Source organism: Cyclopterus lumpus, chromosome 3 (genome assembly GCF_009769545.1).
Source record: "Cyclopterus lumpus isolate fCycLum1 chromosome 3, fCycLum1.pri, whole genome shotgun sequence".
NCBI classification, from domain to species: Eukaryota; Metazoa; Chordata; class Actinopteri; order Perciformes; family Cyclopteridae; genus Cyclopterus; species Cyclopterus lumpus.
The window spans coordinates 23979782-24002884 of record NC_046968.1 but is presented as its reverse complement, the minus strand read 5'-3'; the positions used below and the strand labels follow the sequence as shown (position 1 = coordinate 24002884).

General features: G+C 43.1%; 1 protein-coding gene across 2 annotated transcripts in view; it reads right to left on the bottom strand.

Annotated features, from left to right (window-relative positions):
* LOC117728631 (E3 SUMO-protein ligase PIAS1-like) overlaps positions 1-23103 on the bottom strand; it is a 37167-nt gene that overhangs the window by 1747 nt on the left and 12317 nt on the right. Inside the window, exons 2-12 of one of the 2 annotated variants that reach the window (XM_034529385.1) lie at positions 15787-16273; positions 4542-4626; positions 4292-4430; positions 3934-4068; positions 3527-3632; positions 3191-3264; positions 2787-2947; positions 1814-1947; positions 1222-1456; positions 592-731; positions 132-172 (exon numbers count right to left, since the gene is read on the bottom strand). In XM_034529385.1, the coding sequence (XP_034385276.1) occupies positions 132-172; positions 592-731; positions 1222-1456; positions 1814-1947; positions 2787-2947; positions 3191-3264; positions 3527-3632; positions 3934-4068; positions 4292-4430; positions 4542-4626; positions 15787-16270 (1734 nt within the window). In that variant the 5' untranslated portion in view covers positions 16271-16273. Of the gene's footprint in view, positions 1-131; positions 173-591; positions 732-1221; positions 1457-1779; positions 1948-2786; positions 2948-3190; positions 3265-3526; positions 3633-3933; positions 4069-4291; positions 4431-4541; positions 4627-15786; positions 16274-23103 lie in introns of both variants that reach the window. The other variant, XM_034529386.1, reaches the window with a different exon arrangement.

Genomic DNA, 23103 nt, shown 5'->3' with positions numbered 1-23103 from the left:
TGAAAGTTGTTTTTTGTGAGTACAACTATAATATTTGGTTCCACGGAGAGTCGTTACACATTTCATTATTCTAAAATGAACCGTAGTCACAGTCTTCAAGGACAAAATTCAGCGGTGCACGGTTGACGTACCTGATGATTGTCACCTTGAAGGAAAGAGAAGAAGTTCAACTCTGGAAATCAAGCACAGGCCGAGTGAATGCAGAATATCAAGCAACATCTGTATCCCAGACGCAAATACATAATGTGTTTTAAAGTGCATGTTATACAGCGAGAGGGATCGAATGGTTCTCTCAACCAGAGGCATTCAAATAAAATAAAAAATGGCATTAGACATTTTATAGAAAACAAAATAAGAACAAAAGTCTCTTTGACATCTGAAATGTTTGTTTTTCCTGTTAAATTCCCCCAGGAGTTCATTAGAAAATGACTTAATCAAATATTGTTTATCTGCTCGTTTTGACTCTTTATGAAGTCACTAATTCGTATGGCTATATAAGCACATTGAATTGCTTGCTTGGTAAGGATACGTGTAAAAGTAAATAGGTTCTAATAAGTTTATTAGATGTGTGTGGCGCGTGTTGGTCTTTACCCGACAGGTCGTTGGGGGTGTGGTAGTAGGGTCGGTAGTCCTGGATGAGTGGGGGGATGGGAGGGATGTAGCTGGTGTCCACGGCGGGCATGCTGGGCGTGCGGCTCACAGGGGAGGCCTGGTGGTGCAGGTTCAACACTCTGAAGGCAGATACAGAGGAAGAGGTTTAGAGATGAGGCGTTAAAGAGGACGCTTCATCTATAATTGGGCTTTTCTTTCATGTCATTTTTATTTGGTAAGTCACTTCCTCTGACCTCGAAACACAAACCTCTGAACAGTCACAGGTTCAAATGAAGCAGCGCGCAGATGCACATAATGAATTGGAATTTGTTCATAACACGTAGCTGTGAGAGTTTCAGAGGTCACGGTCAGATTTTAGATCTACACATCCAATGTAAAGGAGTTAAGAATCTCTCAGTCAGCACTCTCTGCTTTCTTCGGGCGAGTGCCGGAGATGTGAGACGGTAACAGAAACGTGTGTGTCGAGTGCAAAACTCGTGAATCATTTAAAATCTAGATGCATAACTAATCGTCTGAGCAGCTAAAATGAGCCCCGTTTCTACATTTAATGAAAAAGGCAAAACGTGGAGATGAAATCCGACGGCCTTGGACGGGGTTTGTGTGTCTGACCCTTTGTTGATGACGGGCGGCGAGGTCGGCGACATGGAGGGACACGCCCGTTGGGGGTGAGGAGGCAGCGGGAGCGGCTGCGGAGGCGGCGGCGAGTCCTGTCCTTCGTCTTCCGAGGAGCTGTCCAGTGTCAAGTCGATCACCTCCACTTTCTTGCCGTTGCTGCTGTCGCTGCCCCCGTGGCTGGAGGACGAGGAGCTCCGCTGGTCCGAGCCTGCGGACGTCCGACATGAACCTGCAGAGCAGCAACAAAATATTAAGTTTGCGTTTGTGTGCTCATGTTCAGGATTCTCTGAGGCTGCAAAAGTAAGATAAAATAAAAATCAAAGCAACGCTTGTGCTAAAATGCACACATACAAAAAAGAAATCCCCTTTCTCTCATATGAAATACAGTATGGTTGTTACTATGGAGACAAGCACTTTGCTCAGTTGCATCATGATTGATGCTTTAACAAATTAAAACTGACAACGCATAAACAAAGACTTCTCTGTAATCCTATTTTAATTACTTCTGGGTTTCGCCTTCATATAGACACAGCCTTTCTGTTTCTGACCCACCCTGTGGGTGTGCATCCCTCGTAACATGTCTCACCATCCAGTCCGTTATAGGAAGCAGAGGAGACCTCCTGCACTTCCCTCTTAGACCTCATGGGGGCCCAGCTGCCATCCTCCTTGAACTGGATCTCATCACAGTCCATGCAGCTGTTGAGGATCTCCACGAAAAGCCTGAGAACAAACAAACACGTCACAGACGAACCCATCCCCCAGAAATGTACACAAACACACACAGATTGATTTCAAACAAAAAAACTGATTGTAGTGGAAAAGACCTTCCGCCCTCCAAAGACAATAAATCTGCTCTAAACAGACTTGCGTCAACACTGTGATTCAGTGAAGGAATACCTCAATCTTTGAGTGAGAGTTTTTAACATCCTGAATATCAATGACAGGAAATTTGATGATGCCGTAAGGGTGCTTTGAAAAGCAGTAACGAACACGTTTCAATTGACCTCTAAACTCACTGTATATGTAGCTGCTGTCCTCCAAAAAGAGGAAAGGTCACTTTTCAGAGCAACTTTCAAGCCTACAGGATGCCCAACCCTTTAAAAAGGCCTCACATTATGATTTAAATGAATCATATAAACAAGTGGTGGAAAGTGCTTCTGTGAAGCTCTTGATTTTGATACGAGTTTATATAAATCACAATGTATGAGAGCAGTATTTTGAACTCTGTGGTAGTCATAAGTTAATGCAGTAGTAAAAGTTGTCGTCACTATGAGTAAAAGTTGATCTGCATTCAAAGTGAAAGACAGGCATCGGTTTGGATAAGGGAGTTTAACACTATTACTGATTCCATGGCCAAGAATGAACCTTTATTCTCAACGGCTAATTTCAGAATCAGAATCACGTGCATTGCAAAGCAGACTCGCACACACACACACACACACACACACACACACACACACACACGTGACGTTTTGTTGCATAACAATAAAGTTATTGTTACAGTTAAAGTGTGCACTATTTCCTGACAGGTCCTCTGTGGGACGGTACGGGGGCCTTACCCGTCGATGATGAGGTGTTCGAAGGGGGCCTTCTTGTCACACACAGGACACACCCATGTGGGCTTCTTCTCGTTCATCTGGATGTACAGTGTGGCGTCGAAGCACTGCAGGTGGGAGCATGTCAGCGCCCGGCATGGAATCATCAGCCGCATCTTCCCCAGCTGCGCACACACACACACACACACACACACACACACACACAAAATGTCACAGACATGCCAAAACCCACATGGAAAAGGTGCTTGACAGGTGTTGAGGAGACAATTTTGATGGACGGAGCGTGTACACAACCCGAACTGAGGGGCATGTTGAGACGCGTGCAAAGAAAAGAATGGACGGACACGTCTCGGCATGACTGAATCCCTAAACACGGGCTCAAGATTCATGAAGAGCGGGCTGTTTACCGGGCAGAGCAGCGACACGCGAAGGCTGGTCGTGGCTATTTCACTGTCGGGGTCGGCTGTGAGCTTCTCTTTGACTGCAGGAGGTGAAGTAAAACACACACAGACACACACACACACACACACACACACACACACACAAGAGTGAGAGAGAAACAAACAGCTTCTCATTTCAGACTGCGAAAAAATCAAGGTTTTTATGGCGAATAACAAGAAGCCAGAGATGTGCTTAAAAAACCCCCAATTAATTTAGAAATAAAACTGTATTTAATGTGCTTATACATAATGTCAATATCAGCCTTTATATACTGGATCAGTGCAGAGGTGGACCGTCCTTACTGAGGGCTCTGGAGTGGTCCGGGTTTCTGATGCCTTTGGCTCGTAGTCTCTGTAGCAACACGGTGGACGACTGCTGCTTCACCAAGTACACCGCCATGGAGTAACTCTGTGAACACGCATGAAGACGTACCGTGATCAATAATGTGCACACGGATACTTTAAAATCTGTTTTTGTCAAGTTCACAGTGCCAAAAACACAGAAATATAGGGAGGTGCCACGCCGAGCGGAACAGGCTGGCTCTAAAACAAGAGTGAACCTGGGGTCGGCGTTCAGTTTCACTGCTGTATGTGATGCTGCGGGTGGGGCTTGAATCAGCGAATGTTTAGTAACATTACTTGATGACGTTATTACTTATCAAAGCATTGATTATTAAAGAGGGCCCCCCTTGTTAGAAACCGGTTCTTACCCTTCCGATCTCAGCGGTCCACGACACCACGATGGTGTTGGGGACAGTGGTGGACAATCTGACCAGTGAGGTAATGTTGATGGGCCGGCTGGGCCGCTTGGGCTCTACGCCGTTTTTGGTTGGAGGAAGATAACCCTAGATGTCCGACATGAATATCAAGAGGGGGGGGAAGAATGATAATTAGCCTTTTTGTTTGTGAATATTATAAAAAATTAAGATGAAAACTCGAGGCACAAGGCAGAAGAGGTTGAACAAGTGAAATAAAAAGGCTGTGAGTGTTCAATCAGTTAAAAGTAGTTAAAGAACAAATAAGCCGTGTTTCGATGGTTGTTTATCTGACGAACGCGGAGCTCTTTACCGGCAGGTTACACGGCTTCCCGTTGACTTTCACACACAGATTGGGTGGGAAATGGTCTTCCTGAGGACAGCTGGTCTCCGACAGGCAAAACCGCAGCTGGACTTGAACTGAGAAATCACACTTGGTCCCCGAGATGTCCCTTTGAGGGCAGAAACAAAAACGGATCACCACATAGACGTAGAAATCATGTACTCGATGAATAATTCACAAAACGGCGTCCCCACGCCGACAGGGCGGGCGGTGATCTTACATCGAGCTGCTGATCTGCTGGACTTGTTGTGGCGTTAATGCGAAGGCGAAACACGTCTCCTGAAACCGCTGGCTGTTGTCTGAGGCTGCGGAGGCAGGGGGACAAAAAAATAAATAATAATATCACCAGGAAAGTTACACACAGTTTCAAACGGCGAATAAATGTCAGTGATCCCAAGACAGTGAGATAAATAAGACCAAGTGTGACAGTAAAGTAAAGTTTTTAATCTACAGACGAGCACGAAACAAAAGGAAAACGGAGAAGGAGTGTGTGCACTGCGATGCATCAGTGGCCGTCTCCCGTATAATTAGCATTATTGGCTGTATCTTGTTGGTGTGAAATTAGCAAAAGCTAAAGAATACCTGGGCTTCAAAACCAGTCTGCCTCACACAGAGATGAAGAAGAGGAAGAAAATATGCGTGTGTGTGTGTGTGTGTGTGTGTTCTATTTATAGGCCCACGGAGAGGTGCTGGAAATAACCGGTGCTACTAACCCCACCTTTATCAAAGAGACAGAAAGTTGGCAAAGGCAAGACAAGTGTGTGAGTGTGTACATGTTAGAAAGAGGTTAGCATGAAACAAGGAGCTCTGAGGGTTCTGGATGAAAAGAAGCCACTCTGGTGTGTGTGCTGTGAGATAGGAGGTGGGCGGCGATTAGCTTAGCTTAGCATAAAGACTACAATCGAGGGGAAACAGCTAGTGTGGCTCTGTCCAAAGCTAATGAAACACACACACACACACACACACACACTGCTGAAAGTCACTTATTAACACGTCGTGCACCGTTTCTGTCAATCTGTACACATTAACAGACGAACGAGTTAGCATTACAGACCAGTGTGACCTTTTTTTCTTTTTTCATTTGTAATAACAGAACCCCTTTTGTGTGTCTGTCGTATTTTGAGTGACATGCTGAATCTCAGCGGGAACCTTTTGGCCTGAAGGCTGCGTAAGTGAGGGGGGAAGATAAGTTAGAGAGTTGAATCATGATCGTTGCTTTAATTACCTCAAATAATGCGGGGACACACACACACACACACACACACAGTTGGTCATTTCCTTTCCTCGTAGGGAACAACAAAGTGGATGATTACTGGACCAATCATGTTCCTCCTTTCATCTGCCTTTCAGACAGCCGTTCATGTTCACAGCCATCACGACACAATCTCACCACCATTATGGTATATATCATTTATACGGCGTGTTTCTTTTTTAATGAGATCTTCTTTCTGCTCCCGCATCTTCGGAGCGGCAGCCTGTGCACTGCAGAACAAAATCATACGCACCAAGTGTGCTTTCGAACTACCGTCTTCCTCCACTCCGGGCACACGGGCTATAAATAGAAAGTGCTCTCTCACTCTGTCCTCTCTTGCGCTTGCTCTCTCTCTCTCTCTCTCTCTCTCTCTCTCTCTCTCTCTCCCCCATCATCTCTCCATCGCTCTATAACTCACTCTCTCTCTGGCAGCGGATTTTTTTTTCTCTCTGGTGTTTCAATGCGTGTGGTTGGGAGAGATACGAGAAGGGTTGAAATGAGTTTTGATGGATGTCTTCCTCCCTCTCTCTCGCTTTCTTATTCTCTCACACTAACACACACACTTACATTTACCCCGACCCACACACACACACACGCACACACACACGCACACGCACACGCTTCTTTAAATCCAGTGATTTAACATGCATACACAGTGTTTATATTCGTCTGACACATTGTGATATTAAAACTAAGGCTTGATATCAGACTGTAATACTTTTCTGGTGCAGATCTATTTAACTGTCAAGTGCTGCGACCCGGCATCAAACGCTCAGATTATACTTCTGAGTTAAATCATCATTTTGCCACATTTATCCTGTATATAAAGCAAAGTTATTGTATGGCTGCTAATGCATTTAAATATGAAGCCATATCCAGCAGCCGGCTAGCTTAGCTTGGAATAATGACTGGAAACCGAGGGAAAGCCCTTCTTACCAGCTTCTCTAAAGCTGATTAATTAGCACACTAAATCTTGTTTGTTTAATCCGCACAACAACCAAAGTAGAGGCAAGTTGCAATTTTACTGGGGAGTTAAATTTGAGACGTTTGGCTTCTTATGTCGAGGTTTCTTCAGAACTATCATTATATTATTGTATTAAAAGATATAAAACCATACCCAGCCTGAGTAAAAACTGAAAATATTATCACATGGGGACAAACAAGTTTTGTCTGTGTGAGGTAGATTAACTGAGTCAGTTTTAGAAAAACGAAAAATGACTGAAATCTATCAGCAAATCCATCTTCTGCTCGTGCAAACCAAAGGTTATGTGAATGAAAGCAGGCTTCAAACATGAATTATCTTATTCTGATAACCTGATAGAAGCTCAAATATGAAACATGAAAATATAAACCATGGAGACGAAGGAAAGTTTATTTGTGAACTGCATGTGTGACTTTGGCTCATTTGATGAATAGAACACGCCGGACGCTACATTGGATTTCATCACGTTCAAATCGAGGCAGAAACTTACTTGTCGACGACGATAAATACAGAATGCGTTTCTTAATGAATGAAGTCTCTACTTAACCTCGCTGAGAGAAGACAGACAACGCCATAAACTGAACTGTAATCACTGTTACGGAGCCCCATTTCTGTCCCTGCAGGTAATCTTATTTCTGCTTCGTGCTGCTTATTAGAACGTGAACATTTCACCGGGACGTTCACTTTGAGACGCGTCGTTGCAACAATAAACAAAATCGGGAGCTTCTGTCAGCGGCGCAGATCTCACGCGGGGATGTTAAACGTGTCGTCATGGACACGAGCGAGCGCACTGTGTGACATGAGCACCTGCAGACTCTCCGCCCTTCGTGGTGCACGTTCTGGCCCCCCCCCCCCTACACACGCACACGCACACGCACACGCACACACACACACACACACACACACACACACACACACACTTTGTTTAATAATATGAAACGTATGTGATGGAGAGACAGATGGCGGTGGGCAGAGTGACAGATGGGAAAATGATCTCCAACGGGTGGATGTTTACAGTGAAGAGGAAATAAACCAGAAACCGGGGAGCACACACAACATAGTTAGTCGCTATTTATTTAGGTTTTGGTGTCTGAAACTATCGTCTGAGAGGTTTCTTTTATTTCGTCAATTAGAGAAAATAATTAATAAGTTAATCAATAATTAAAATAATGGCGAGTTGAAGCCCTCGTTTGTAGTGCTGGTGAGTTGCATTGTGTTTAGTGCTTCTAATATCTAATCTCACTGCTATAACTAGGGTGGACAAAATAATAGAAACACCAGTCAGTACAGCCTCACAAACATCTAAACGTATCATATAGTAGAGTAAACAACTTTCTAAAGACTGAACATTACAACCGTCATGAAGGATTTATCGCAGCGTACGTTTGACCAAGTGAAATTGAGGCACATTGGCACACCTTTAATTAAACATTTGCTTAACTTAAGCAATGTCAGAAAAGTCTCCTTCACTGCCGGCGTACTTATTTATAGCACTTGAAGAGACACCGTGGGAACAATTACAAATAACGACACTTTGGTGATGAATGAATGCAAAACGGAAGACGAGTAGTGGAACGCACCATGTCCATATTTTAATACTGTATTTCTATTTCATGCAACTGCTGCTTAAGAAAACCATCCTCCTTTTAAAAAAGATGGCTGATGATCTTATAGAATGAGATGAATCACTGTTGATTAAACTACCCAATAGTATATGAAGAAGTTCAAATTAGCTTTACTCCACAATGAGTACTTTTACTATTCATACTAAGTAAATATGCAAATATCTCTTTTCTGATGTAATGTTTTGATGTTTGCACTTTGACTTGCAGTCGAGTGCTTTCACAGAGCGGTGCTGCAGAAGAGTACTTCCTCCACCACATGCTGGAGACTACCATTACTGGTCACACTGGGAGGAAGGGAACTAAATGCTTGTCATTTACATTTTTAGGTCCAACAAAAATTCTCTCCACAGAAAAAATATATATATCGGTAACCTGAGAAATATAACAAGACTTTGCACATGTATGTCCAAACTAGGTTTTATGTTCCAGCTTGGGCCAATGATGAATATGAATAGTCTGACAGTGGTGATTGTGACCCTACAGTAAGTAAAAACTTAGAAAACCCTCAGTGCCGGGTTTAGTTCTGGTTTGAAGAGAAGATGTGAGCTAAGCTACAGAGAATGTGCTCAGCTCCGAAGCCGTCTTCAGCTCAACAAAACCCAGCTGGAGTTTGTTAACTTGTTAGTGGCTGTGCTACTTTTTTTCTCTGTTTACTGCACCACGCAGACGCACACACACACACACACACACACACACACACACACACACATATGCACGCACGCACACAAAACAAAGTCCTTTCAGCATCACTCAAATTCTACACTACAATGCTAGAAGGTTCCAAAAACAAAAAGGACAGATCTGGATGTCACACCCACACCCACACACTGTCAATAGAAAACTTTCCAGAAGTGTTACTCCCCCCCCCCCCCCCCACCCCCACCCCCAGCACGCGCAACAGCAGCAATTATCCTTTATTATATGCATAAGGGTGTGCAGTTATATATTGACAGCGCTCATTTAGGCATTCCAGTGTGCTCACAGGGTTGCTGAGGCTGGAATTACAAGTTCTCCGCCTGGCAGCTGGACCTCGCTCTCCCTATCAATGTATATATACGACAGCAGGCGGTTCACAATGTCTGTAAAGCCCGGCTTCGGGAAATCATTTCACAATAACGTTAAATGGAGAAGAAGAAAAAAAGACAACGTTGCTTATGTTTGAGATAAAAGAGTGGAGAAATGTTTAGAGTTACAATCAGGGCTCGCGTCCGTCCAATCAGGGATGATGATGATGACGGTGCGCCGACTTAGAAGAAAACAATGTCCCGCCCTCCGAGAGAGAGAGAGAGAAGCCATTTTGTTCAGCGTTGTTTACAGTTGGGAGCAGCCAGAGCTCCCTTGTTGATGCTCATTTGTTGTGAGACGGCCGAGTTGTTTACAGAGAGATAAAGATTTTGCTCGGGATCACGGGGCGGTCGGAGCGACCGCTGGTAAATCTCAGCTGGCGGTTCGACGTCGCGTGACGAGGTGCTTTATTGGTTTCTGTGCTCCGGCTGTTTAGGAACACCACCACCACAACCTGTTGCACGTCGCCGATATGATATCTTCACTGATTCAGGAAGGAGACATACTTTGTGTGTGACATGTATTCGCTTGTAGGTCCAAGGGCAAAACAAGAGGGGCCGAGCAACTCGATGTGCTTGCTCAAGGACGCTCCAGCAGGGAGGATAACTGCTGTCACCGGGAGTCTGTTCTGGATAAGTCTGTTCTGGTGCCCCGCGATTAAATAAAATGATAAAAACAAAAGTGAAATGGGCCTGTTGCCTAGTTACCCCTCGGATGGGGTTGATTAGATCGATTAATTGAACAGTAACATCTCACGTAATGAGCCGGATATCAAACGCTATTTACAGTTTCGTTGATTGTACTTTACGTCTTCCTTGTCATGAAGCTGCAGGAAATTAAATCGCAGCGGTTCCAACAGACTGTTTCGCAATAACAATGCACTCCATGCGAAGTCTGAGCCACTGGAAGGGTTTCTCTGTGAAACAGCAGAACGAGCCAATTAGCACAGCGAAAGAGAGAAAACAGAGAGGGTCCTTAGACGAATATAATCAAATGTATTACAATTAGAGATGAAGGCTCGTCTTTACTGCCAGCATGTCTTTAAAAAAAAAAAAAAAAAAAGGCCCAGTTATTTTCCCCTTGTTGTCTTTTTGGTTTCATGACGACTTTAGATAAAACTCAACATGCTTTGTCTGGGACAAAGTGATTAAGTTCTGGACTTATTGACATTATTGCGTTGTGTTTACCCAGCAACCTTAGAGACAGGCATTACATGTCTGAAATATTAGAATATAGAAAATGAATGGCGGAGGTGCCAAAAAACAAATATATAACGTCTCACTGGTTTAACTCTATGTTACGTTAATACCGGCTACACACAGAAATGACAAAAGCTAACATACAGTATTTTACTTAACGTGAACTTTATATCTCACGATTGTGTTGATGATTTCCTTCTAGAAAGATTCTATGAAAGACGGACAACAAAATAGATCTCAACAATTAGTTGAGCGATCGATTGCAGACAGAAAATTAATCTGCAACTATTTTTGAAAATCTATGAATTGCTTCAATCATATTTCAAGTACAACCTAAAATATCACATCTGAATACTGCCTTTCATATTATGAGTCATACGTGGTAGCCGACTGAATACACTCGTGTTTTACGGCGCCTTCGCGTCACACTCGTTGAGTTGGGTCAGTCGCTTAAAGAGAAAACTGGATTCATAACAGAACATATGAGCTCTAGAGATCCAGGACAAGATCCCCACGGCAGCATTCTCCAGTGTTCTTCTGTTTTCCTGATTAAAATGATTAAGAACGTTTCAGTCAAATTATTATTTTTGGCTGTGCACCACATAACGCATTTTTACCATTTCTGGACCTTTTGAGTTTTGCACTTGTGAACGCACGCCCGGAACCAGCTCCATTAGTTCGTTTCAGGAACCATTAGTTAAATAAAACGAGCGAAGTGAAAGCACAATTATTAATCAATCAATCCAGAAAATAATCTGATAACGGAAAACACGTAATGGTTGTTCCTTCACTCCAAAATCTAATCAAATCCTCCGCTGTAGAGGGACAGCCTGTTTTGTCAGCATATAGCGTGTATCAGGTATTATGAGTTAATATGTTATTGTGTTCACAGGGGAACTGACAGGCAGATGGCACCATGCTTCATGTCCCGCTGCCACCAAACTGTAGAAGAGCTGAAGATGGCTTCCTTTTCTTCCCTGGGTCTCTACAATATAACAGTGACCTTGTACTTGCCTAAATGGACGGGCCAAAAAACCATTATTAGCAATGAAACCTTGACGTCAAGTTTTCAAAGATGAAATCATGGAACGACTCATCTTTGTTCCAAACACTTGATTAGACTTCTTCTTTTTTTTTTTTTTAACCACACAATTTTCCTCCTTTGTGTGAATATCACAGCAATCTTCTCGTGTAAGAATCCATTACGCACGAAACGCTCATCAAATGCGAAATGGGCCTGCATCCTTTTTCCCGAAGATATGGTGATTAAATCATGTATAATGCATGTGCGCCACAATGATATCCATAATGAGCACAGAGGCATCGTTCTCCATGGAGAACGGATAATGATGGAGAGTTCATCCAGTGAGGTCGCCATGGTAATAAAGGAGTAGCTGGTGCAGCCCAGACCACTGACCAGTTTTGAATGGGAGGGATGAACTCTGGCCTGACTAACCTTTATCCCAAAAACTGATAAGACTCAGCAGAGAGCAAAAAAACTGCATGGGAGGGAGGGAGGGAGGGAGGGAGGGAGGGAGGATGGTGTGAGAGAGATAATAACCACGATTACATGCACTAAAGAAACAAGGTTACTATGAGGGATCGGGGTATGGCAGGACATCTGAAAACACCTTTACATGGGTCGCAATTTACTCGGTTACCGTACACCATGCATTGTTGTCCGATAGTATGCTAACATACACTTCTTACTGTGTGAAGTGTTGGGAAATGCATAGGAAATAAATATGAATCAAGAGCCAAAAGAATTGTAGACAAAACTACTCATCAAAAAACAAACAAAGCCACACCGCATTCTATCAAAAAGCTAAAATCTCGTGTCTTGGTAAGTCTTAAAATAGTACAGATTATGCATAAAGTCAAAAACGAATTTGCTGCCTGCAAGCCAACAGGAGATAAATCTGCATGTTGAAGAAACAAAAGGTCAGAACTAATGTGCAAAGATCCTTATATCTCAGTTGAAGGGATGACTTTATGGATCCGTTGCGTGTGTGCGCTGAGGAACTGAAAACGTGTAGCAGCATAATGTACACAACAACGTCTGGGGTTTGAACTTCTCCCTTCAGGCACTCTCTTATTTAATTCTTATTGATATCATTATTTCTGTCACTTTTCCTTCCAGGACAGACTGTGTCGTTCTATTCAAACAATTAAATATGGGGATAATATGCATCTGGCATGAACCAACCTTTATGCTATGCTGTACTGTTTATTTTGCCGTTATTAGTTTATTTTTACTTTCCAAATTGATTGTGGACAGGCTAGAAACTATTTTCTGAATTTCACAAATAGCCTGCAGTTCAGCCGTGGAAAAAAAAAAAGACTTACACAGACTTATTTTGGTCCAATTTTAGATGCGAGGACGCACCAAACAAGTCATAATCTTTCCTTTCACAGCACTTGTAAAAGCCCTGTCAGAATCCCAGTTAAGCACATTCATGGCCAACAAAACCAGCTTCCACCAGCAAAAAAAAAAAAAGAAAAAAGAGAGAGAGCGAGTGGGGGAAGGGAGCGAGCGAGGGAGAGAGGAACTGGAGGCAAGGCAACAGTAGAGGCAACAACAATGGAGGGGGGTGGGGGGGGGTAGACAGAGAGATGGATTGAGCAGTAATCAGAAGATCAGAGAGAAGTAAACAAGCAGAGAAGAGAAGAAGAGTATGTGAAAGGGTGTGATCAAGGAGAGGAGACTACAGCAGTCTTAAAGCAACAGGAGACCATCCTCTATTCCGCCTGTGAGGGGCGACTTCCAATTAATCAAGTGCTTTCACTACTGCCCTCCATTATTATAAGGATAAAGAGGGTCATTTTTTTTTAAGCAAATTAAAAATGTTCAGCTTTGTGAGATGATGTGCATCATCTTCCTCTAAGAGCTTCATCCTCCTTTCATTCATCTCTTTGCGCTCTCGGCGGCTCCGAGAACAATACAATCAGCATGCATTATTTATTGGAGAGTACGTTTGTGTTTTGAAAGTACTGTATATGCATACGTGTGTGTGTGTGTGTGTGTGTGAGAATGATGTGAACGTGCGATTCAGATTCAAATGAAGGGAGGGGTGTGTTCTGCGGGCACAGGTGTACGTCTGTATGATTTCATCACTTTGCATGCAAATTTTAACTGATGATGGCCGCGGAGACGGAGTAAGAATGGAAGACGGAGTGGTGGGGGCGGAGAGAGAGAGAGGGAGAGAGAGAGAGAGAGAGAGAGGGAGGGGGGGGGGGGGGATAGGGGAAGCCGAGAGGGATGGGACATGTGCAGGAAATGGATAGAGTGAGAGAGGGCGGGGGAAGAGGGGAAAGATGGTGTGATGATAGAGCTGCAGGCACTGTGTTTGTACATGCATCCGCAGGCAAATTAATCATGAGATGCTCTCTTACTCCATTAAAATGCAAATGTGGGAAAAATCCAGTCATTTCCATATATTTGCAATACATCCCTGAGCCCAAAGATTGTTATTATGCTAAATGCATTCTGGGTGCTGGATGCAGACTTAATATAATGATAAATCTGACCAAGACAAAGATTAAAAGTCTCCTAAGAAGTGAATTAAAGGGCAGATATTTGTACTTATTACAGTAATGGGGTCTTAAATGAACACACTATTTTCTGGAAAAGTTGGAACAGTTATAGTTATTTTACATGAACATTTTTTATTTTTATGTGCAGGTTTCTCTGACTCTTGAAGCTATTCTTGCACTTGTTACCTGACATAAATATGTTTCAGAGTATAAACTACTTTTGTATCGTGAATCGAGCGCCGTGCGAAACGAGAGACTAAATCCTATTTATTTTATTTAAAACTTATTATGCACAGCTGTGCGTCACTTCATGGGAACAAAGTCGATGTCGTTATGCAGAACATCAGTTTCATCAGCAGAGTTTTTCTTCCCCTCGTCATAAAAGTCTCGGCCCTCATTACTTAACTTAACCGAGTTTCCTAGGAGATGTGATTTAGTGTACAGAAATGCAGTAATGTCAACATCTGTCATAATATCCAAATGAGAGCCATTATTCCCCTATAACGTCCAGTGGCTAAATGTCACTCTCAAAATGACCTTCAGATCCACAAATGAATGAAAACTATATGCATGATAACATTTTTAATGCTTGTGACTAAAGTAGGGATACCTGGGCCGATACCAGTGTTTCATTGATTAGCTGTGTGGAAGAGACTGGGATCATTCTGTTATGTGTGAGACACCGTCTGGCTCGACTTAAACATTATTTTCTAACTTCTTCAAACTGAATCTAACAAATAAATACATGGATATAACTTTATTGAATTGTTAGTTATTAAAAAATTGAAATCGGACACCAGCAATTTGGTTAAAAAAAAACTTCAAAATCAATAAAGAATTACAATTCAGGTGTAAAACTTTTTAACGCAGCACCAAATTGGTCAACCAAAATTCCATTATTTAATGTACATAGTTGATTGAATTAAATAGATCGGCCCGATTGTGACCGACCTCCGTCCCATGTTTGAGTCACAACTTAACTTAGGTTCTCTTGCTCATTAATAGTAATATACAGCTAGTATACAGTAGCAGTACAAGCCAATCTGAGAAGGAAACTCTTCATCCTTTATTCATAAATATTTTCAGCAACACCTCTCGTGAACCAACACTGGCCTCTGGTCTACTCTGAATTCTCGTGGGGGAATCTGCAAATTATATATTTTTGCAGTAACATTTCGGAAAGGCGTGTCAACGCATTAGCAGGCAGCGCTGGCAGGGAGCCTTCTCCGCCACAGCGGAAACACAAATGTCAATGTTTTTCTGCGACTGCTGCCATGATTATTATGGGAATGTCACACTGACATAAATATCCACAACCTTGCAGATTTTTTTTTTTTTTCCGGCGCTTTCACATTCGGTGGATTCAGTCTGACAGCGAAGATACCGACAGGAAACATATGGAGAAAGAGGGATGACGTGCACTAATGTTGCTTCTCAGTTTTGCAGTTACTGTGTGTGTGTGTCATGTCTTCTTGCGTTTAGAGACAATTTGTCATTTTAAGCAGCCGTGTAAATTCTGGCTTTGTGAAAAGACAAAACACATCTTTGTCATACACTTTATTTTCTTTTAACAGCAAACCGTAATTATTAAATTGTTTTATTCTGTTGAAAAGTGACACATTGAGTACTCAAATACCAAATTCTTGCTACTAGCTAATCTGCCACACCATTCAAAGCATGTACTCGTTTATTTTACCCTGCAGTGTTATGATGTGTATATATAATGTGCATGCACAGTGATGACATGTGTCCGTCTACCATCATTCCCTTTCAAGCCACCTCTCACTCCCACTCACGCGTGCCCTCACCTAGACTGGTTGGCTTGATGAGCTCGTCCAGCATGTCGTAGAAGGGCAGCCTCTGCAGCTTGACGTCCGGGTGGACCGGGTGCAGCGTGGCCGAGCCGGACAGGTGGTGCGTCAGCCCGGTTAACTCGTGCTTCCCGGGGCCGAGCAGCGAGAGGGGCAATAAGGCGGCGGGCGACGGGGCTCCGCCGTGGCCCTCGTACGCCAGCTGCGTCAGGCCGGCGGGCAGCGCGGCGCCCCCTCCCCCGACCACGCCGGCCGTGGCCGGGTGGTGCGGCCCGGGCATGGCCAGCTCCGAGTGGGAAACCATTTTGGCGGGGAAGCGTCGTCGGTAGAGCTCTTTGACCTTCATGGACACGGCGGGGCTGCTGCCGGCCTTCAGCAGGTGCAGCGCCTTGGACAGCAGCTCGTGCTTGCGTCCGTGCTTGTTGCGCCCGGCGTAGCCCAGCAGCACCTGCAGCTCCGACACCCGCAGGCTCATCACCATTTGCTGCGATATGACGGAGGAGGAGAAATCAACTTCATGACGGAGGCTAAACTGATATTAAGCACCAATCACTTTTACAATTAAGGTACTTGGCAATTTATTTGAATCAATTAGTCGACTAATTACATGGCAGCTCTGTTTTTTAATGTGAAATGAGCCGAGATTAAAATGCATACAGTAATCACCACCCTGTGCCAACGTGAGTAAATACAAAGCATATTGTGGTGTGTGTGTGCAATGTGAGAGAAGGCAGAAGACTAACTAGTGAGGCTTTTATATTGCTCTTAATATATAATAGTATTGAAAGACCATTGATGAGGTTTCACTTTTTACAATGGTGGTATAAAACAATCCTTGCAAAGTAAAAGAGCTGGCAATAAATAAATGTATGAAAGCTAAAAGTAAAAATACAGGATAACTAACATGCTGAGTAGATAATAAAATAAAAGAGATAAATAGAGTGAAGTATAAAAACAGAATCAAATAAATAAACAAGGTAAAGTTACAGTTAAAAACATGTGCACTCAATATAATGTGTTGCAGACGGAGATAGAAATTAAATGCAAAATAAAACGATGGCTTAGGATGAATAGCATTTTGAGATTTCTTGGAGCACTCCCTTGACTTCTGACACTGATTGTGAACGGGACCTCGCCTCTGACGCGAAGCCAGTGAAAACCCGAGGAGAGCAAAAAGTTTAAAACAGACAGAAAAACAAAACTATTCTGCACTCCGGAAAACAAACTGTGCGACAGGAAATTAACAGAAAACAACCGGCCGGTCCGAGCGGAGTCCTGCATGTAAATTAGCGTGAATGATGTGTTCAACGCAACACACCCACAGAGCTGCAGATTCACGAGCAGCCAGAGGCCGACGACTACTTTGTGTGAATGCGGCGTTGCTCTTCGTGAGTCTCGGAGCCCCTCCCGGGGAAAAGCTTCAGAAGTTGCCGTGGAAGAAGACATCTGGCTGCTCTGCTATTCCTCCTGCGTGACCAGGTACGAATAATAAATGGATGGATGGAATTTTTTTTTAAAAAGAAGAAAAAAGGCATAATTGGGATGATTTGGATCAATATTCTGTGTCTTCATCTGGCTCAATGCTGGTATGTTGCCTCAGAGCGATGCCAAAGTCTGCGCTGATTCTCTCCCTACGTTGAGATACTCAGCACGTCACAGCTGGCGGTTTGCCTCACAGATGTTTGAGGGGGGAGAAAAAAAAGAAGAAAAGAAAACTACACACACACACACTTTAGAGTTTTCCTTCTGGCAGAAAAGCATTTCATTGCACTACGATGCATACCATAAAAGTCTAAGAACAGGTTAATGTCCTGACATGTGTAAGCCGTCAGCTGGATCTTCACCTGTTTGGATAATAGAGACACTCGATGCAGCAGGTAACTACAAAGGATCGTTTCAATGCTGAACATTAATATTATTTCCAATAATCTCTGGTCAGCACCAGATTCAAAGTGGTGCTTTTGTGTGTGATTCTGTCGATTAATTTAATTAAACTAATTGATTTGTTGACAAAAAGGATTTCTTTGGTCGAGGACCGTCCCACTAGCTTCAGGTAAAACTTAACAAAAAACAGCAAAAGTAAGTTCTACCCTCAGTGAATGTTACGACTCAGCACTTCCTGCACCAGTTTAAATGTAAAGGCCATGATTAATTATCATAGGACGCCGCTGCACCAAATGCTGAAATTCCATTACTCAGCTCAGGAAATAAAAATAACAAACACAGGCCCGCTTGGATTTATATAAAGAAAGACAGCAGCTGCATGTATCGTTACTACATTCATTACTATTAAAGGCGTGCCCTTGAGCAAGGCTCTAATGGTTTGCTCCAATTGACTGAGGATAGGTGTGGATTTTAATTACTTTTAAGTTCTAATGCACTCAAAACCTGACCTCAAAAACACAAAAAAACCAGTTACTGGCCTAAAAGAGGAAATGTTATTTTAAGACCATTCAATCGCCCTAAAATGTCACCAGAATTTAATCGTGAAAAGCCAAAGCAGCCAAAGGAAGCACATGTGCCTTGAAATGAAATAGTCGAGATTGAGAATAACCGGCTGCCGACAGTCATTTCAGTCTCAGCGCGTTCGAGGCTTCACGTATCAAACAAACTGTGGTGGCTGGGTGTGGTTAAGCTCATCTGCAGAGGGGAGTGGGGGAGTACGCTCAGGGAACGTTACCAGGTGGAGGCCTAATTGGCCTCACCTGGGTCTAATGATGATTGCTCCCCATTATAAGTGCAGGTGGACAAAGGATCAGGGTGCTGGGATGCGGCAGAACGCCGGACCTCAGCGGAAAGCACGACGGAGACCGCATCCGCCTGGAATTAATAAAAAACACTAACAAGTCCCTGTCTCTAGTGTCTCTGTGCTAGGGGGATACCACCCGCGGTGACACGCGCTTGTTACACAAACTATGAAAAAAAAATAAACCCTCCTTTCGTAAATCCTTCCTTTGATTAGAACAAAGATACGGAGCAAATGGAAACAGGACAAATTAAAAAAAGAGCAACGCATGAGCGCCTCGTCTTAAGGTGGAGGAGGGTCGTAAACAAGAAACCTCAGCTCGTTAACGAGCAGGCATCATAAACATTCATTAACCACGTGGACGGTACGGTGGCAAATCATAGCTATGAGGCAGACCGTAAAGTAAATAAATCTTCACAACACACACACTGAGTAGCCTGTAAGAACGCCTTGGACAAACATCCTCCCCTCATCTCCTTTAATGACAGAGCAGGGATGGAAAAAGCACAGACGCACACAAACACACGCCCCTCAAATGACAAAGCATACCGGTCAATAATAATAATCAATTATATGTCCACAGTTATAATTGTTATGTACAGCATATGGGTGCAGTGGTGTCCATACAAAGGATTAAACCTTTAAGCCAATGATATTTTCTCACTGTTTTCTTTTTTATAATGAGGCCAATTCCTCTTTGGCGACACTGGAGACTTGCATTTCATTGACATTTAAAATGACATATATGAGCGCTGTAGGCAGCTTTCTTTGGCCTAAACATAGCAGCTACTTTTTAGACTCTAAAAACGGAAACACAAAGATGCACGAGAGATGTTTTGATACTATTCTTTCCTTCCAGATACCGATACCTGAAGTGGCGAATTGTCTACCAATGTCTACCAATCCGATACCAGTGTGTTAAAAAACGAAAAAAAAGTGGCTTAATAAAAGTACATTTTCCTCTCTAATAACTATTGTATGTTGCTGTGAAAACATCTCAACTGTATTTATTCAAGTTTCTACCTAACTAAGTAACTACCTGTTACAAGATCACGTTTGAACACACCATAATAACGTTAAAATGTACTGTCGCTTAACACTCAATCGACCTAAATGGAGCTTGAACGCATCATCACGTAATCTCCAAACATGATCTCCGTTAACGTAAAGCGTCGGGACTGTGCTGCCCACCGGTTCGCTAACAGATAACGGAAGCTAGCTCGGAAGCTAGCTCGTAAACTAGCGTAGCGAGACTCGTGCTGCCATCGTTCCTGTGAAACACAAATGAGCTGATAAATTACATGATGACGTGGTATCGGATCCGTGGATAGACTGGCATTTAGGCCGTATCGGAGGCATTTCAGATAATGTTTTTTTACTTTATTAAAAGGAATAGAGCCACGTCAATATGTTACTTGCAATGTGAACCTTATTCTACTGCTGTCCTACTTTGCTATGAGTATCATGGAAATGCACAAATGTAACCAAAACATCTTACAGGGGTCCAACACTACTTTCATTTCCAGCAGGTGTAAATAAGACCTCTCTCTCTCTCTCTCACTCTCGTCCCACCACAGAAATGCTGTTTCACTAAAAACTGACGTATGAGCGCCGGTTCTGTTGAAAGGAACTGAAACCTCAAAGTTGTTGCACGTTACTGTAACTTTTGCATATCTAGCTTTCAGTGTCTGCACATCTAGCTTTCAGTGTCTGCAGCTCGCGGCAAACCAATACGTGCTTCAAGTTGAACAACACTTGAAACATAATAAGTCATCCGCAACGTTTCCTGGCGGATAAAATGCTTTGGATGCCGATACCTATTCATCTTCATTAATCGAGCGCTGAAATTAGAGACTTGGAAATACGTTTTCCAGGAGACGTGAGAGATGAATTACCAACAGGTATGATTAGATTGCTGGTGACAAAACGTACAACAACTCTAATTCTTGCTCACTGACACTTAATCAGGCAAATGTTTTAAGCTTCAGATAATTACATGAACATCAGCCAGAGGAGGCTGTCCCGTGGTGATCGAGGATAAAGACGTCGTTTAGCCCTTTTCCACTGCAGGAACTGAACAAAACATAGCTATTGTTAACATATGTGGCGTTCATGTCCACTGTGAATGCAAGTTTCCATCTACTTTCAGACAGATGACTGAAAGAAATGAAGGATTATGGTACGTGCAACTACGAGGCGTTGGACGCCGGTCGGGCCACCTTTTTAAACCGTTCTCATTTTTACATTATTGTAAATAAGTATCCAAATAAAACACCTATCAGCACCACTTCTTCCATTCATGTCTATGGTGCCATCACTTACTTCACTAGCACATTAAGATAATAAGCCCCTTTTTAAACAAACATGGGCTTATTACAGTGGAGACTCAAGATGGAACCGAGTACCAAAGCCTCACAAGTAAGGGTGGCAACTAATGGTTGTGAAATATTGTTGATCAATCTATTCATGCCTTGGTCTTTATTATGTCAAAAGATAAACAAAATACTGGTCACTCAAAGAGGTACAAAAGGTCCACCGAATATTCATACTTGGTGAAACAGAGGCTGCTGTTTGCACATCAAACACTGCATCTTGTGTACAGCTGTCACACACACACACACACACACACACACACACACACACACACTCACACACACACACACACACACACACACACACACACACACACACACACACACACACACACACACACACACACACACACACACACACACACACACACACACACACACACACACACACACACACACACACACACACACACACACACACACACACACAATATATTGAACATCCAGACCTATTTACCAGTCAGGACAGCGACCTGTCCTTGTCCTGTGTCGCTACAAACTTACATTAAAAGGCACATTCATCGAGGGAAAAGAATAAAGAAAGTCATTTGGATGCCTTTGGGCTGAAGCACACTGCAGTAATAAAAACTCATCACTCAAACACAGACAGCAGGACGCTCAATCACAGGTGCAGCTGTGTGTCTGTGGACTTTCAACATTCACGGATTCTTTATAAAAAAGAACAATTGTTTAAATAATTCAATGGTATTTAGTTTTGGTTGGGCCACGAAAACTCTCCTGCTGGCGACATAAGCGACCAGTTTAATGAAAAATGCATGCTGTAGGGGAGAGGGTGTGAAAAAAATGATGACACTGGCTGCCCACCATTTCACATGTGTGTATACACACACACACACACACACACACACACACACACACACACACACACACACACACACACACACACACACACACACACACACACACACACACACACACACACACACACACACACACACACACACACACAGTCCCCCCTCCCTCTCACTACAAAGCAAACACACTAAAGAGAGATAAATACACACACACTGGCTCAAATACGAGACATACACAAAAAGCACACACACGCTTTCCGCACACTGCAGATGTGTAACATTCCTCTGGCTTAATAAAAAATAAAGGGGGGGGGGGGGGGGGGAGAAGTGTGGGGGGGGGGTGGGGGGGGGGAGAGACAGATGAACGGCTCTCACTATCTCCATTCTTCTGCGCTCCCGTCCATCAGCCAATCATTCTCCTTCCCAGGACAGGTGGCCCCCTAAACACCATCATCCCGGTCAACAGGAGGAGGAGGAGGAGGAGGAGGAGGAGGAGGAGGAGGAGCTATTCAATTATTCGGCAAGACATTACAAATTTGAGCTCAACAGTTCAAACACAAGAGATATATTCAATTTACTGAGATATAAGACAAAGAAAAGCTGCAAATCCTCACATTTTGAGACGGTGGAATTGGAATGGCTTTCGACTTGAAAATGACTACAATCAATTATTAAAACTGTAATTTGGGGTGAAATATGTAGCTGCGCTTTTACAGCAAATCCTTCTGCACCTCGTGAAGCATTGGAAGTAGTGAAACAACTCGCTTACTGATCTCTTGACGACATTAAAAGAAAAGAAAAATCCTCTGAACTGAATTACTTAAAATGTACCTTTTGGCTTAATTCACATTTTTTTTTAAATCACGCTGTCAGCGATTTGAGCGCAGTGAAAAGTCGGGTTTGAACAAAGCATGTTTGTGTGTGAATGTGCTCTATTGTGCTGTTTTACTGAACCAACTTGACATGTAGGTGCAAAGGGAAGCTGCAACAAAGGAAGGAGGGTGAAAGAGGGAGAGAGAGAGAGGATACAACACAAAGAGAATAGCTGGTGGTAACAAGGGAGTTTCTACACACACACACACACACGCACACACACACACACACACACACACACACACTGTGGATTTAAAGAGGAAGTTTCTGCCTTAACTTTACCGGCCTGTGACATTTTGGTTTCCAAAGAAATGATGAGGACTCACTGAGTCCACCACCAAGATATTGTTGACAGACTGGAACGGACCATAAAACAACATTTTGACCAACACATGACGCCAAAACTTGAACCCACAAAACCCAAGAATGATGACATTTCCCTCAGGCAAGTTAACCGCTGCACCAACATTAATTTAGAAAGAGCAACACACTACTGGAGCTGTGCAAA